Source organism: Artemia sp. Qi Xiang Cuo, chromosome 2 (assembly GCF_049724085.1).
Source record: "Artemia sp. Qi Xiang Cuo chromosome 2, ASM4972408v1, whole genome shotgun sequence".
NCBI classification, from domain to species: domain Eukaryota; kingdom Metazoa; phylum Arthropoda; class Branchiopoda; order Anostraca; family Artemiidae; genus Artemia; species Artemia sp. Qi Xiang Cuo.
The window spans coordinates 45938358-45956143 of NC_142795.1; the positions used below are offsets into that span (position 1 = coordinate 45938358).

The 17786-nt window shown below is 36.3% G+C and overlaps 1 protein-coding gene across 1 annotated transcript in view; it reads left to right on the forward strand.

The window, feature by feature from the left end:
• The window catches only part of LOC148955282 (metabotropic glutamate receptor 5-like), a 412763-nt gene that overhangs the window by 23776 nt on the left and 371201 nt on the right, over positions 1–17786 (forward strand). The window contains exon 2 of the mRNA XM_089106900.1: positions 7621–7806. Coding sequence (XP_088963026.1) covers positions 7621–7806 — 186 coding nt within the window. The remainder of the gene's footprint in view (positions 1–7620; positions 7807–17786) is intronic.

Here is a 17786-nt window from a genome sequence, read left to right on the forward strand (position 1 = left end):
TCCATAATTTTATTTCAACAAACTAGAGTTTACAGTTAAAAACCTTTATTAGCTCAGATTTTACAGGGGGAAGGTTTTTACGAGCTTCCACTATGAGCATAAATTCTATTATACTTGACTTATTGTATCGGAATACTATCACCTTAATTCTATGTATTTAGAGGTATTATCCATTGTCACAGCTAGGCAATAATCCTAGCGCGGGGAGTGGGAAGGGTTTTACGAGCTTCCAGTAGGAGCATCAATTCTATTATACTTGACTTATTGTATCTGAATACTACCACCTTAATTCTATGTATTTAGAGGTAATATCCATTGTCAAAGCTAGGCAATAATCCTAGCGCGGGGAGTGGGAATGGTTTTACGAGGTTCCACTAGGAGCATAAATTCTATTATACTTGACTTATTTTAACGGAATACTATCACCTTAATTCTCTGTATTTAGAGGTAATATCCATTGTCACAGCTAGGCAATAATCCTAGTGGGGGGAGTGGGAAGGGTTTTAAGAGCTTCCACTAGGAGCATTAATTCTATTATACTTGACTTATTGTATCGGAATACTAACACCTTAATTCTCTGTATTTAGAGGTAATATCCATTGTCACAGCGAGGCAATAGTTCTAGCGCGGGGCGGGGGAAGGGTTTAATGAGCTTCCAGTAGGAGTATAAATTCTAGTATACCTGATTTATTGTATCAGAATACTAACAACTCCAGTATAGGTATTTATATGTTATTTCCATTAACAGTTCTTGGCAATTATCTGTGCGCGGGAGAGGAAAAAGGGTTTTAAAAGCTAACGGTAGTATCGTAAATACTAGTATAATTGACTCATTTTATTGGAATACTACCACATTAATTCTATCTATTTCTAGGTAATTTCCAGTGTCATAGCTAGGCAATAATCCTCGCGCGGGGAGGGGGAAGGGTTTTACGAGCTTCCACTAGGAGCATAAATTCTAGTATACTTGACTTATTGTATCGGAATACTATCACCTTAGTTCTCTGTATTTAGAGGTAATATCCATTGTCACAGCTAGGCAATAATCCTAGTGCGGGAGAGGGGGAAGGGTTTTACGAGATTCCACTAGGAGCATAAATTCTATTATACTTGACTTATTGTATCGGAATACTATCACCTTAATTCTCTGTATTTAGAGGTAATATCCATTGTCACAGCGAGGCAATAATCCTAGCGCGGGGAGGGGGAAGGGTTTTACGAGCTTCCAGTAGGAGTATCAATTCTAGTATACTTGACTTATTGCATCGGAATACTATCACCTTAATTCTCTGTATTTAGAGGTAATATCCATTGTCACAGCTAGGCAATAATCCTAGTGCGGGAGAGGGGGAAGGGTTTTACGAGGTTCCACTTGGAGCATAAATTCTATTATACTTGACTTATTGTATCGGAATACTATCACCTTAATTCTCTGAATTTAGAGGTAATATTCATTGTCACAGCTAGGCAATAATCCTAGCGCGGGGAGGGGGAAGGGTTTTACGAGCTTCCAGTAGGAGCATCAATTCTAGTATACTTGACTTATTGTATCGGAATACTATCACCTTAATTCTCTGTATTTAGAGGTAATATCCATTGACACAGCCAGGCAATAATCCTAGCGCGGGGAGGGGGAAGGGTTCAACGAGTTTCCACTAGGAGCATAAATTCTATTATAGTTGACTTATTGTATCGGAATACTATCACCTTAATTCTCTGTATTTAGAGGTAATATCCATTGTCATAGCTAGGCAGTAATCCTAGCGCGGGGAGGGGGACGGGTTTTACGAGCTTCCACTAGGAGCATAAATTCTAGTATACTTGACTTATTGTATCGGAATACTATCACCTTAATTCTCTGTATTTAGAGGTAATATCCATTGTCACAGCTAGGCACTAATCCTAGTGCGGGAGAGGGGGAAGGGTTTTACGAGGTTCCACTAGGAGCATATATTCTATTATACTTGACTTATTGTATCGGAATACTATCACCTTAATTCTCTGTATTTAGAGGTACAGCCAGGCAATAATCCTAGCGCGGGGAGGGGGAAGGGCTGGAATTGATATTGGAATACTATCACCTTCTCCCCCTCCCCTGCCCTCGGAAATGTGGGAACGAAGGGTCTCTGAGCCTTCCCCTTGATGCAGATGTTTTCCCTCCAAAATTGACCCCTCCCTGCCCTCAGAAATGGGGGAACGAAGGGAACGTTAGATCCTATTTTAAATTGACAATACTTATCAAACATCACTAGTGTATTATACAGATCACATATCTCATTACCCCTTTTTAAATGTTAATCAAATAATTCTGATTATAGTGTCCAATTTTTTGTCTGCTTTTCAAAATGTTCGTATTTGTTTAGAATGCAGTGTTTTTTATAGCAGATACCCCCCGTGCAACTGAACCCCCCATGTAACGGAACCCCTGTATAACCGAAACCCCGTACAACTGAACCTCCGTGCTACTCGCCCCCATTTAACTAATCCCCGTGTAACTGAATCCTCATGTAACTGAACTCTCGTGCAAGTCAACCCTCGTGCAACTCAACTCCCTCAAACACTTTTCAGCCATTTCATGTTAATTTTTTTAATTTCTAAACTATTTAAAATTGACAACACTGTGCAAATCATCACTTGTGTATTATACAGTACACATTCATTCCATCTCCTCCAAAACACTTTTCAGTCATTTCTTGTTAAAATTATCCAATCACTAATTACCCCTTTTTTTCTCCACCTTCAAATGTTCCTTTAGTACCTACGCAATTAGATCGCCCAGTTAACACTAAGATGTAAATTGAGTAAGCCTCTCGCAATAACGAACCAAACCAGATTATACCCACTTAACCAGATCAAAAAATAGCAGTCACACTAGCTTGATTAGTAATTGAATTCAGATATAGTAAGAATAGACTTTCACTTCTACATTCAAGGGTTTCTGCAAAGTGTTATGGGCTTCATTGAAAAATACCAGTTTAAAAAAAAATTAATAAATAAACATGTATCCATGAGTTTGACCTCCAAAAAATGGGTGTCACATTAGAAAACCCGTCAGCCAGGGCAAGTACCGTTCATAGTAATAGGTAACTGGACCGTGGTAAGGCATATTACGCAATCACGTTCCGTGGTACTAGATGCCTTACTACTATAAACTACACACATATCCACGTGTAATTCAATGTGGATTTTTAATATATAGATACATTACTACTATTGATCACCATGCAGCAACTATAAAAAGCACCATTTGATTTTCTGGGAGAACAAACTTTATTGGCAGCCTGGCAGTCAGATGCATTAAGAAGCTGTGATATTAGTTATGCCCTAATGTAACCACCAAAATAAACAGAGAATTGCTGCTACATTGTTGCTGTTTTAGGCTGCTAATCTCACATGTTCCAGCTTTCGCATTACCTGCTTTAACTGTATTTACACCTTGATAGCTACTAGCTCTTTTAAGATTCTTTCAACTGACGAACAAACCGTTTTAAGAGAGTTTGGCTATTTGTTCAAGATTTGGACAAATATTTACTTTCAGTTGAAGAGAAGTGGAGTAAGTAAAAACTTACCCACAAGGACGAAGTATAACAACGACTTAAAAGTAAGTTTTCACACAGCGATATTGAAACTCAGTGAGCTTTGAGTTTGAACGAGTTTTAAAAAGCGGTAGCGTGAGAAGGGATACATCTCTTCTTGTAGAAGAGAAGAAAAATATACATCTCATGAGAAAAGATATTTTAGAAGAGACATCACATGGTAAAACTAAGAATGTCAAAAATGAAGACAGTTCTTTTTTGTTTTGTAGTTGCTTTGTTTTTAGAGTTTTGGTTTATGTTGGGTCGAGTTACTTACAGTTCATTACCATAAACTGTTTGATCAATCTTCAAACACAGATATCAGGTAGCAGAGGAAGAAATAAAGGCCAACCATTTGTAAAAAAAAAATCTGACTGTAATATAGAGCTTTACAAGAAAACAATCTAGAAATAATAACCGAATTTTCGCTTTCGGCTATAATATACAATTTTTATGAATCACGTTTTGGGGTCGCATTCATTTTAATCAACTATTCCCTGTACCTAAATATAATCTATACCTTAATTTTGCCTCATTAAGAAGGGCAGAGGGGAGGGGCACAATTTTTACGGTAAGAAGATTATATTTAGGAAAAGCTTTGAATGGTAAAACCAATTCTACCACAATTTCTATTTGAATTCTATTGTTTTATATGAGGATTAGCCTTCATACAGGGTCAATAGTTGCTCAAGAATTAGGAGTTGTGGAGGTAGGCCTAGGTATTTAAAAAAATTGCAATGCCTTAATTTGAGCCGAATATCTATTCTGTAAACTTTTATTCACTTAATTTACAAGTTTCGTAGACCGTAAAAAGATCCAAGACTGCAGTTGAACTACTCAATCAAGCATAGTGGCCTGCCGAAAATATTGCTGGGGAGGACACCAGAGTAGTAATGGTAAGGGGAGGAGGAGGAGGAGAATACATTTGACCATAAAAGGTTTAATGCTAAGTAAAATTCTCAAGGAAAAAAAGAAAAATGCTTAATTTTTACATACCAAATGAACCAAAATTCAACAAATCTTTGAATGGTGAAGACTCCTGGCAAAAAGATCAATTCCTTTAATTGGTTCTTATATACTATACCGCCAACATTCATAAGTTAAGTTGGGTTAATCCTAATGAAAAATGCCAAAACATGATGACCTAAACTAACCTACCCCCCCATCCTACCCCTAATATGCAAATACATAGCCCAGATGAAATAATTATAATGTATTCTGTCACCCAGCACTTGTTTTCCACTGAGCGTAACCTAATTGTTTCTTAATATAGACAGATAAGACCGGTTTGTTCTAGAGTTTTACAAAACACAAATTTGTATGTTGACGGTATCATACATAAGTACCTTTTAATATATCACACATTCAATTAATATGTATTAAAAATTAATATATTAAGCCAAAAACCTATACTAGAAGAAAATAAGACAAATTAAATTGCAGAAAATAAGAGAAAAAAAAATATCATATTAAAGGGTTCATTTAATTTCTGAGTAAAAGGACGGTTATATTTTGAAAGAGGATGCAAGAAGGTCTTAAGTGTTATGTTGATCTAATCTATATCTCGATAATGAAAATATCTCCAAATTTATCACGAAATCTATGCCTTCGCTTTTTTATTTTAGAATTTGTTTTCCATCTAACTCTCTTAAATTTTCAGACCTTTGAAAATTTAACAGAATAGCAAAAGAAAACAAAACATAAACTCACCATCCTGCTGTCTAAAATAACCCTCTTTGCATCGATGCTCAGAATTACACTAAACGTAAACATGTTCAAATGAAATATTTTACGACGAGTCAAAACAGAATATTTGATGAAATGGTATAGTCTTATGAACATTCTTTTAATTGCATAGGCAGAAAGGTCAGTAATTAAATGATTTATGTCTGGTTTTTGATGTTTAGTAGGTGATTGAGACAAAAACTTTGGAAAGTAGTGAAAAAAATTATGTTAAGTAAAAGTGATAGTCACTAGGGGTGGATTGTCACTAGTGACAAATCAATAGAGGTGGCAACCCTGAATGAAAGGGAATTTTGGGGGAACTGATTTTTTTTTGAGAAGACAGATTTTGAGGAAATACCAAGAATTCGGGGAAAGCGGAAGCAATGGTATTTTAAGACAACATCTGCCAACAAATTTTACTAGGCCATGAAAGCTGCCACGTAGCATTGCTATCCCACTTTTTGCACGGCAGGTCCTCGCCAAGTGGATGGGACGCTGGATTTGGAATCCTTTGTCCGTAGGGCGAAAGTTTGATTCCTGGTGTGGCCAGTTCTTTGGTTTGGGACGGCGGTCAGCGGGGTGACTCTGTATTCTCAGCTGGAGTTGACCCAGATCTAAATGGGTACCTGGAGAAATCTAGGGAAGGTAGCCGGGAATGGTGTTTGAAAGCACAGAATGACCGGCCCCATCCCCCCATTGCACTTCCTGGATGAAGGGCTTTGAAACGGAGATCAGCACCGCCGGCCTGGACTTCAAGAAGTCTAGTGCCGTATCCTTCACCTTTACTTTACCTTCTAACCTACCAAGGATTAAGAATAGAGATATAACTATAAAAGTTCCTCCTTCTAGAGCTGTTAACTTATACCTATGTCATTCTAATATTTCCATGTAAGAGCTTATTGATACAGGCCAGCAAAAACTGCCAGGATTTTTCTTGGATGTAAAGGTTACTGAAAATCTTTTCCCTGTCCCATTTTTGAGAGAATTTTTCCTTTTTTGCACGTATTTTACAATTGCCTTAGCTAAAATCCGAGCCTACACTCAAATGCTTATAGATTTGATTATATTTATTAGGGATGATAACCAGTCCAGACTTGAAACCTATAGACTGAGTATTTCACAAACAATGTTGACTATTGTATATTTGACCAGTTTGATATATTTCTCCAGGACACAACTTTTCTCTGAGTGAATTTGTCTTGCAGGAAAGAATTCAAAATGTGTAACAGTTAGCATTTAAGCATGAACTCTTGCCGAGTTTGTAACAAGTATGGGGTATTTTAAAGCCGAGGAAATTGGTATGCGAATTCGATGCAACCTTAACTATGGAAACTTAATTCTCGTTTAATAAGATAGGTACAGGGACACATAAACAACGGGTTTATGATGCTAAACCCAATATTGTCGTGTTCGACTGAAGTGTCAACAATATTCAACAAGAAAATCTTGTCATTTTGTTGACTTTGGTAGTCTATTTTTTTTTTCAATAAAACGGTCAAATTTCAAATCTTAAGTTTGCTACTACAGATCATAAATAGTTATAACACCTTTATTACTTTTAGGTAAATTGTATATTTATAGTTACGACCTTTATTACTTTTTTTTTATATCTGGTGGGTTTGAAAAAATAGGCAGCTGACACTAGATTAAGCTATTCAAGAAGGTATTGTTTGGAACTATATGAAATATTTCAAGAAATCTTGGCGCTCTGCTCATTTTAATAGTCTATTTTCTTTTTTACAAATGGAAATGCTCTCAAAAATAGATTCGTGAGTTTGCTATTATAAATCATGTAAATTTGTAATCCTTAAGCCTTAATGACTTTTTTGCTTGACAGATTTGATAAAAAGCAGCTGACGCTATAAAAGGATTGCGAGTTTGCTATTATAAGCAATGAATATTTGTAATCGTTATCACTTTTATGGCTTTTCCTTTTTTGATCGAACGATTTGATAAAAGCAGGTGCAACGACAATTTAGTCCGCTTCGCCAGTGATCAGGATTTGGTTTTTGATTCCTTCCAACATCGAATTGCTGCCACTCCTATGGAAAAATTCATTAACAGCCTTTAATCAGAAGGTTTACAAAAGAACTGACATTTATTTTTCAGTTCTGCTATTACATAAAATATATCGGAATATTTCTAAAATAAACTAAAAAATAGCCCCTTGTTCGTAAGGAATTGTGTTTAACAATTTGTTTCAAAGCCTTCCTCCTGAAATTATGTGCAATCAACCATTGTGAAAACAAATCCATATCTGCCTCTTCTTTAATGCTTGTTCCTTTATAGGGAGCAATTGAAATTTTTTTTTTCATTTTAGGCTATAGACGCTATTAATAACGATCCAGTACTGCTTCCAAACGTTACCCTGGGCGTGGAAATCCGTGATACTTGCTGGTATACTTCCTTTGCCCTCGGTCAAAGTCTCCAGTTCATAAAAGACGAGATACCACTTGGTGATGATGGACTACCTGAAGATGGCCTTCTTGAAGAATGCCTCTACAAGGTTAATATGAATACATAAAATAAATATACTTTAATGGGAGAATGTTATTGTTTCTACCATGATTAACTATTTAAGGGTGGACCAAAAGCCATAGCATTCTCCAGGGAGAAGAAATATTTCGTCAAATTGATGTTCTTTATTAACTGTCAGCCACATATAAAGTTGATCCTTTTTAGTATACTTTTATAAGATCATTTAAACTAATTTCTTAAGATTTTTTTGTTTCATTTGGCCTTATAATGTTAGTTCAAAAACCAAAGATTTTTCTCTGACGAAGGTAAAAAAAAAAAAAAAAAAAAATCGGACAATCGACCGCAAGGGCTTTATTTTAGTTGCATTAGATAATCACTCGGTTGCGTCACTAGGTTGCGATGAACATGTCTAGTTATAGCTTTTCTGTAGAACATTGCTAAAATTGCCGAGGATCTGGAAGATGCAGCAAGGCGACATAATTATTAAAATACTGTATTGACATGTTAAGAAATTGACAGGAAGTAGTAAGTCTGGCCTTGTCTCAGCTAAAATCGGGACCGTGCCTCAACTAGTGAGAGGGAAAATGTTACAGAGAGATTGGTACAATATTTTCAGAGTTTGTTAAACCGTTATAAAGCTGTAGGAAATGATATAGAAGAGATTTAAAACAATTTTGAGACAATTTATTTTGCGAGGAGAAGTCATTGATATTGCCTACGGATTGAAAAATAATAAGTTTTGAGGTGTGTTCTTAGGGGTAATAGTTTTCGTGGTAAGTGAACTATTGAAACATAAGGATTGTGAATTAAAGATGTATTGCTGAAACATGAGGATTATGAATTATAGAAATGAGGATTATAGAAATATGAATTTTGAAAAAATGGGAATTACATACAGGTCTTATGAAAAAAATTACTTAATACCCTTTATCAGAAAGGTAATACAAGCTACTATAGTAGTTAGAGAGGCATTAGCCTGATTTCTGTAGAAATCCAATTACTGAGTATATCAAGATAATACTTGATGGATTAAGAGGAGGTGTAGATTAAGTTTCAAGAAAAGGAAAATATAGTTCGAGGAAGAGTAGCTTATGTATTGACCAAATATTCACTCTTAAATGAATAATTGAGAAGTTCCTGAATCATTGGATCCCTATAGTCCTTGCTTTCATAGATTATACTTTGATCCAATATGGTTTTCAAATAATCAGTTTTGGGTTACTATTGGCTGAGGTTTGTCTTAATGAGTCTACTGCTTAGTAGAAGCCTCCCCCAGCCCACTCAGCGTGTCGCTAGGTGGTGGGTATGGAAACGACCTACAGATATGTAGGATACCTCTATAGGAGGCTTGGACCAAGGTGGGACCTATTTCCGGGTGGTCCATAATAGAAACTGGGGCATGCTTTGGGGTCCATAATAAAGACCGGGACCCTTAAATACAGGCGGAGGAGGAAGTGAACTCAGCAGGGCCCACCGGCATGTGGACACGTCCATTGAAATACATACCTTCTCCCAGCAATGGGTTACATCGCATGATGACGCAAAAATCCATCGCGGGAGGACCTTCTATAGTACGACACCTAAGACAGGGCGTAAGATTCAGATCTATAGACAACGGCCTATGCAAAGGGATGCCTAGACCCTGTCTGGATATCTGCTAGACTGGGGACCTTTTGGTCAACTCTATTCCCGCTTGAGGAGTGGCGTCCCTCTAGGAAATTATGGAGTAGGAAACGATACAACATTCGTACAGCATTCGGATTAATGGATAATTCTTCTGGGCTTGGTCTGCTATGGTGGGCGTTTTCGGGCATAAACATTTTTTTCTGGCTAATTTACCTACTATGGGCTGCCTCCCCGTAGTAGCATAATATTTGTAGGCATGAATATATAAGGAGTCGGAGGTAATAAGCTTGATATTGTTCTGTTCAGGGTTTTGACTCTTGTTGATGGAAGAGCACGGCTAAGTGCTGAAAACCATGTTGTTTTAGTAGTGACTCAGATGAATTTTACTTACAGTTGGATGAACAAATAAACAGGATCCCAGGTGGAAATTGGGTGTTTTATTAGGAGATTTTAACTCCCAGATCGGTAGAAATACGGATAGATAGTGTCCTAGCCTAGGTAACTTTGGTGTAGGAAAAGAAAACAGTAATGGCTACAGCCTGCTCCAGTTTTTTAAATAGTCTAGTTATAACCAATACAGTATTTGGTCATAAAGTGGCACATAAGTTACTTAAGTATTCACATGATGGTAAGACAACGAACCTTATTGATTATGGTATTGTATAAATAAAAGAAAAATTCAAAAAAGAAGTTTTTTAAAGAAAAGTAAAGGCCATATTAAACTCAAGATCTGAAGAAATAGAAACCTAAGATAACTCAAAGGAAAAAAAAGACCAGAAATTACAATTAAAGAAGAAATGGAACCCAAAATGAACAGAAATTAAATAAACAATCATAGCAAAAAACATAAAAGGGTACTAGTATCACTGAATAAATAAATCTTAAAACGAGTAGAGCTTAAATTGAATACGCAAATGAACACTTGAAATGAACAAAAATATTTTGCGATTGAAGCATAAAAGAAACCCAAAACAAACAAAAATTAAATAAACAATAATAGCAAAAAATATACAAAAGGTACTAACATAAATAAATACGTAAATCTTAAAACGAGTAAAGCTTAAATTTAATATGCAAATGAAGCTTAAAACGAACAAAAGTCACTACAAACAAGAGTTTGGGTTTTGCCTCCTTAATAAATTTAGTTTATTTATTCTAATTTTTTCTATAGTTTCCAGTTTATCTATATTTTCTTTTCTTCTCCTTCATATGTGAGTAAGTGATCATTTTAAATTTTCTTTTGTTTTTTATCTCTGAGTATGTAATTCATATGTCGTCCCTCTTTGTACAGGCCAATGAGCCTTTGAGGGATTAATAACATGTAATATTATATGTGTATTTAATGAAGAATAAAACTAATCTTATCTTATCTTATCTTAAGAGTAAAAGTCTAGAACCTACTGTGTCATCCGCGCTTTTCTGAAAACGAATTATATTACAAATATTATCTCTTGCACTATTTACAAAATAGAAAATAAACATAAGAATTACAGTAAAATTAAATATTGAACTGATGAGCTTTCAGCGATTAATATCATTATATATCAAATGTTCAGTTTAATTTTACTAGTTCTTTTCAATTCTTACCTTCGGAAGCATTTGGGGAAAAGAGGGTTGATGAGGGGGGGGGGGATTGTTGCCATCGCATCACTTTCGTCTCTGAAAAAGCGAATAAGAAGTTTCAACTTCTAATCATTTGAGTCCCATCTGAAGTTTATAGGACCACCTCTTCCATAAAAAGAAAAAAAAGAAGTTTTTTTTAACTGAAAGTAAGGAACGACGTTAAAACTTAAAACGTACAGAAATTATCCCGTATATGAAAGGGACTGTCCCCTCCTCAACGCCTCACTCTTTACGCTAAAGTTTTTTATTGTTTAAAAAAATAGAGTTGTGAGAAAGTCAAACTTTAGCGTAAAGAGCTTGGCGTTGAGGAGGGGACAGCCCCTTTCATATACGGGATAATTTCTGTTCGTTTTAAGTTTTAACGTCGTTCCTTACTTTCAGTTAAAAAAACTTGTTTTTTTTATTTAATTTTTGAACATTTTTGAATTAACGCAGGTTTTGATTTTAGCTCACCGTACACAAATAATTGAAAAAAATTTGCATATTAATTTTACTTTTATTTGGTTAAATGGCTTTCTTGATACTTGTTTAATTTTATTTAAGAACGTTTTTATTAGTAATAAATATACGTAACTTACGAATTAATTTACGTAATGAACTTCTATATTCATAGATTTTTAATACGTATATTAGAGGGTTCACCCCTCTAATATACGTAACTACCTTGCTCTTGCTCTTTAAGCTAAAGTTCGAATTTTGTCCCAATTCTTTAAAAATGACCCCTTAATCACAAAGGCCATTAATTAGAATAAATATCTCTTATGAAAGTACTAAAAAATCTTTGGCTTAAAGAGAGAGGTTTGGACTAGGGGGCGGACCCAATCATATACGTAATATTTTCTGTTCTATTTAAGTTTTGATGTTACTCTTTACTTTCAGTTGAAAAACTTTTTTTTTTTTATTTAATTTCTGATATTTTTCTTTAATAATGATGGGAAATCTGGCGCCCCTTCATAGCAATGTCCCTTCCTCCATGAAAACTTCCTTCATGGAAACATCCTCCCACATAGCCCCCGACCCAACTCCCCATTTCCCACCTACCAGAAAAAATCCCCCCTGAAAACGTCTGTAAACTCCCCAATAACCAATACTACATGTTAACATGGGATAAAGTTCATAACTTTCAGCCCTCCCCCTGGAGACTTCGGGGGATTAAGTCATCCTAAAAGACGTATTTATCATATATTCGACCATGCTGAACAAAATGGTTATTTCAAAATTTTGATCGGGTGACTTTGGGGAAAAAATGAGCATGGGAGTGGGCCTAGTTGCCCTCTAATTTTTCGGTCTCTTAAAAAGAAAACTAGAACTTTCAATTTCCGTTCGAATGAGCCCTCCTAAGATATTCTAGGATTACTGGGTCGATACGATCACCCGTGGGAAAAAAAAAAACAAAAACATAAATAAACACGCATCCGTGATTTTTTTTCTGGCAAAAAAAAATGTAAAATTCCACATTTTGGTGCTTGAAACCTCTGCAGTAGGGTTCTCTTATACGCTGAATGTGATGGTGTGATTTTCATTAAGGTTCTATATTTTTTAGGGGGTCTTTCTCCCTTTTTTCTAAAGTCAGCCAAATTTTCTCAGGCACGTAACTTTTGATAGGTTAGATTAAACTTGATGAAACTTATATATTTGAAATCAGCAATAAAATCTAATTCTTTTGATGTATCTATTGATATCAAAATTCTGTTTTTTAGACTTTCGGTTACCATTGAGCCGGGTCGCTCCTTACTTACAGTTCGTTACCACGAACTGTTTGAAAGACTTTTATGCTCAAGAGACACAATTTAAAACCCTTCCCCCAGGCTCAGGGGGTGGGGGGGGGTAAGTTGGTCACAAAATTGTTATCTGATTGTTGGACTATATCAAACAAACTGGCTATCGCAAAATTTTGATCTGATACATTTGGGGAAAAGACGGGGTGCGGGGGGGAGGGGTTGATACCCTCCAACCACTTTTGAATTTTCAAAAGTTAAGTTGAACTCTTAATTTCTAATTAAATGGGACACCTCTGTAGTTCAAACGACCATCCCTTACATGAAAACTTTATATGCCCCAGGGGCACAACTTAAAACACTTGCCCCCGGGTTCTGGGGGTTGTGTCGACTCCAGAGCTTTTATTATCTGGTGTTTGAACTATTTTTAACAAAATGGCTATACCAAAGTTTTATCGGATGAGTTTAGGGGGAAAAGGCGTGGGGGGGGGGGCTTGTTGCCTTCCGAGCATTTATTTTCTCTTTTGACTCATAAAAAGTGAACTTGAACTTTCAATTTCCAATCAAATGAGCCCCCACTGAAGTTTTAACGAGCCCCCTTGCATAAGATCCATATATGCCCCGAGGGCTTAACTTATTACGTCTGGCCCCGGGTCCTGCAGGTTGTGTCAACCTTGTTTTTTTTTTTATCTGATCTTTGAACTATTTTTAACAAAATGGATATCTCAAAATTTTTATGGGCTGCATTTGGGGAAAAAGGGTGTGGGAGGAGAGCTAGTTGCTCTTTGATCATTTTTGATTCTTAAAAAGAGCACTAAACTTCCAATTTCTAATCGAATCAGCCCCCTTTGAAGATTCTACGACCACCTCTGCCATATGAAGTGTCTTTGAGCAAAAAAAAAAAAAAAAAAATTTACTATAGGCAACGCTATAGCGTTGCCTCTGAAACCGAAGACTGGTTGGCAGAATCAGTACAAGATACTAGGGTATATAGGAGTGCTGTAATTGATGTTAAAAGTAAATATCCCCATCTAGTAGTGTTTATGGTTAAATTAAAGGTGAAATTTCGGAAGGGCAATTACCTTCCGGGAGAAAGGTAGTTACTGCATAATAGGCCACAGACGCCGCAGATTCTATCAAGAGAAGAAAAGTGTGGTTTCAGGAGAAGTAGAGGGTGTGTCGACCCCATTTTCACTCTTAAGTTTATAATTAAGAAGTGCCTAAGTCATAAAACACCTTTGGTCCTGAGTTTTATAGACTATGAGCAACCGCTTGATTCAAACAATTCGAGAGCTAAATGAATGAACTTTTAGAGGTTCTGCAAGTTTAGGGTGCTTGAATGGGCTTAAAAAATATGTTAATAAGACTAAGTCGCTAAGGCTAGGAATAAGTGAAGATGGAAAAGTGACCTTGGGTAACGAAAAGATTGATCAAGTGGACATCTTCATTTATCTTGGTAGTATCAAACAGTTCGTGGTAACGAACTGTAAGCATGGAGCGACCTGGCTCAACAGTAACCGAAACTCTAAAAAACGGAATTTTGATACCAATAGATACATCGAAAGAATCAGATTCTAATGCTGATTTCAAATATGTAAGAGTCATCAAGTTTAGTCCTACCCATCAAAATTACGCGCCTGAAAAACTTTGCCTCATTTTTGAAAAAAGGGGGGAACACACCCTAAAATTGACATAACCTTAACGATAATCAAACTATCAGATTCAGTGTATCAGAGAACCTTACTGTAGAAGTTTCAAGCTCATATCTACAAAAATGTGAAATTTGGTATTTTTTTGCCAGAAGAAAGATCACAGATGCGTGTTTATTTGTTTTTTAGTTTTTTTCCCAGGGGTGATCGTATAGACCCAGTGGTCCTAGAATATCGTGGGAGGGCTCATTTGAACAGATTTTGAATTTTAAGACAGCCGTTTTGTTCAGTATGGTCGAAAATATTATAGCTATGTCTTTTAGGATGACTTAATCCCCCAAAATCCCCAGGAAGAGGGCTGAAAGCTATGAACTTTACCCAATCTTTACATATAATATTGGTTATTGGGAAGTATACAGACGTTTTCAGGGAGGGATTTTCAGTTAGTTGGGGTGGGGGAGTCGGGGGTTATGTGGGAGGATCTTTCCATGGAGGAAGTTTTCATCAGAAATGGGACATTGCTATGAAGGGGGCACCGGATTTCCCAGCATTATTTAAAAAACGATCAGAAATAAAAATAAAAAAAACCCAAAAGTTTTTACACTAAAAGTAAGGAGTAACACCAAAATTTAAAACGAACAGAAATTATTCTGTATATGAAAGGGGCTGTCCCCTCCTCCCCCTCCTGTATACAGACATTTTTAGGATTTTTTTTTCTGGTGGTGATGGGGGGGGGAGTCGGGAGCTACTTGGGAGGATCTTTCCATGTAGGAAGTTTTCACGGGGGAAGGGATTGCTATGAAGGGGCACCGGATTTCCCAGCATTAAAAAAAATTTATCAGAAATTAAATATAAGAAATGTTTTTCAACTGAAAGTAAGGAGCACTTCAAAACTTAAAACGAACAGAAATTATTACGTACGTGATTGGGTTCGCCCCCTACCTTGCTCTTTAAGCCAAAGATTTTTTAGTAGTTTCATAAAAGTTATTTATTCTAATTAACGGCCTTTGTGATTAAGGGGTCATTTTTAAAGAATTGGAACAAATTCGAAATTTAGCGTAAAGAACAAAGTATTGACTAGGGGATGAACTCCCTAATATACGCATAAAATAGAAGTTCGTTACGTAATATAGAAGTTCGTTACGTAAGTTAATTCGGAAGTTACGTATATTTATTACTAATAAAAACGTTCGTAAATAAAATTAAATAACTTTCGAGAAAGCCATTTAACCAAATACTACTACTAATACTAACAACTCACCGTTGCACCAAGCCGCCTGAGGTCAACACAGCTACGCAAGTTCCTTCTCCATCCCAATCTATTCAAAGCCTCCCTTTTTACACCCTCCAACGAAGTTCCCATTTTCTCTAAATATTTCGTTATGACATCCTCCCACCCCAGACGAGGACGACCTGCTTTCCGTTTAGCCTTAGACGGTTGGTCGAAAAGAACAATCTTCGGCAATCTGTCATCCTTCATCCGCGTAACATACCCTAGCCATCTCAACCTTTCTTTCATTATAGCCCTAGAGAGCGGTATTAACCCACATTTTTCGTACAGCCTATTGTTTGAAATACGGCCAGTCAGCCGGGTACCCAGAACAACCCTTAAGCAATTTCTCTGGAAAACATCTAGCAAATCTTCATCCGCTTTTCGAAGCGCCCATGCTTCAGATATCTTGATTTGCAGACTTATCTTCCTATTCTTCCAAACTTTTTTTAATTGTGAAAAAACACCCTGAGCCTTGGCTATTCTTCTTTTAACATCTTCACTGCTCCCACCAACTTTACTTATAATACTACCAAGGTAAGTGAAGCTGCCAACTTGATCAATCTCTTCATTACCCAACGTCACCTTTTCATCTTCACTTATTCCTATCCTTAGTGACTTAGTCTTCTTAACATTAATTTTCAAACCTATTCTAGCACCCTGAACTCGCAAAACCACTAAAAGTTCTTTCATTTTGCTCACACTTTCCTCTAGGATGCTTAAATCATCAGCATAATCTAAGTCTAGGAGAATTTTTCCTCCCCATTTGATTCCGTGGTCTCCCATTGCCTTTCCTGTGCTCCTTAATACAAAATCCAGCAAAATAATCCATATAAAAGGATATAGAACACAACACTACCTAATTCCTGATTTAATACAAAACCAACTGCTAACCTCATTTCCTACCTTAACCGCAGCAGTGTTATTCTCGTATATCGCACTAATCACTTTAATGTATTTGTCTGGTATACCATACAAGAATAAAACCTTTGCTAAACCTGTTCTATCAACAGAATTGAACACTTGCTCATAATCTATAAAACTAAGGACCAAAGCTGTTTGACAACCTAGGCACTTCTCAATTAATCACTTAATAAAATAAAAGTAAGCTTAATATGTAAGTTTTGTTTTAATTATTTATGTACGGTGAGCTAAAATCAAAACCTTCATTAATTCAAATACGTTCAAAAATTAAATATAAAAAAATATTTTTTTTAACTGAAAGTAAGGTAACGAAAAGAAATTATTCCGTATATGATAGGGGTTGTCCCCTCCTCAACGCCTCGCTCTTTACGCTAAAGTTTTCTATTGTTTTATAAAATAGAGTTGTGGGAAAGAATCTAATTTTAGCGTAAAGAGCGGGGCGTTGAGGAGGGGACAGCCCCTTTCATATACGGAATAATTTCTGTTTGTTTTAAGTTTTAATGTCACTCCTTAATTTCAGTTAAAAAAAATTGATTTTTTTATTTAATTATTAATAAAGATAGTGGACACTGCTAATATGTTAAAAGTAGAATAGGCTAAAAGTAGAAAAGTAGGAAAAGGAAGATATGTCTGTGAACCAGTGATGGCAGTAGTGAAATATAGTTCTGAAGCATGGGCGCTCCAAAAAAACGGAGGAAGATTTGATAAATATTTTCCAATTAATCAATCCCACTTTATAGGGCAATAATGAGAAAAAGGCTGAGATGGCTAGGGCACGTTCCGCAGATGAAGGATGACAGATTGCCAAAGATTGTCCTTTTCAGCCAACCATCTAGGGCTAAACACAAAACAGGCTGTCCACGGTTGGGGTGGGAGAATGTCGTTAAGAGACATTTAAGGGGGATGCGAACTTCCTGTGAGGGTGTATAGAGGGAGGTAATGAACAGATTGGGATGGAGGTGGAGTGTGTGCAATTGTGTTGGCCTCAAGCGGCTTGGTGCTATGATGAGTTGTTATTAGTAGTGGTAGTAGTGGTAGGGTCGTCCTTTTCTAGGTTGTAGCTACCGCTTCAACCATGATTACGACCTATTACTTGTTTCAGCTAATAGAAAAGCTTAAATGAAGGCCATGTCCTTGAATGATATTAAACAATAGAAAAAGCTTGCTCTTCCCGATGAAAGTGAAGGACATCATCAAA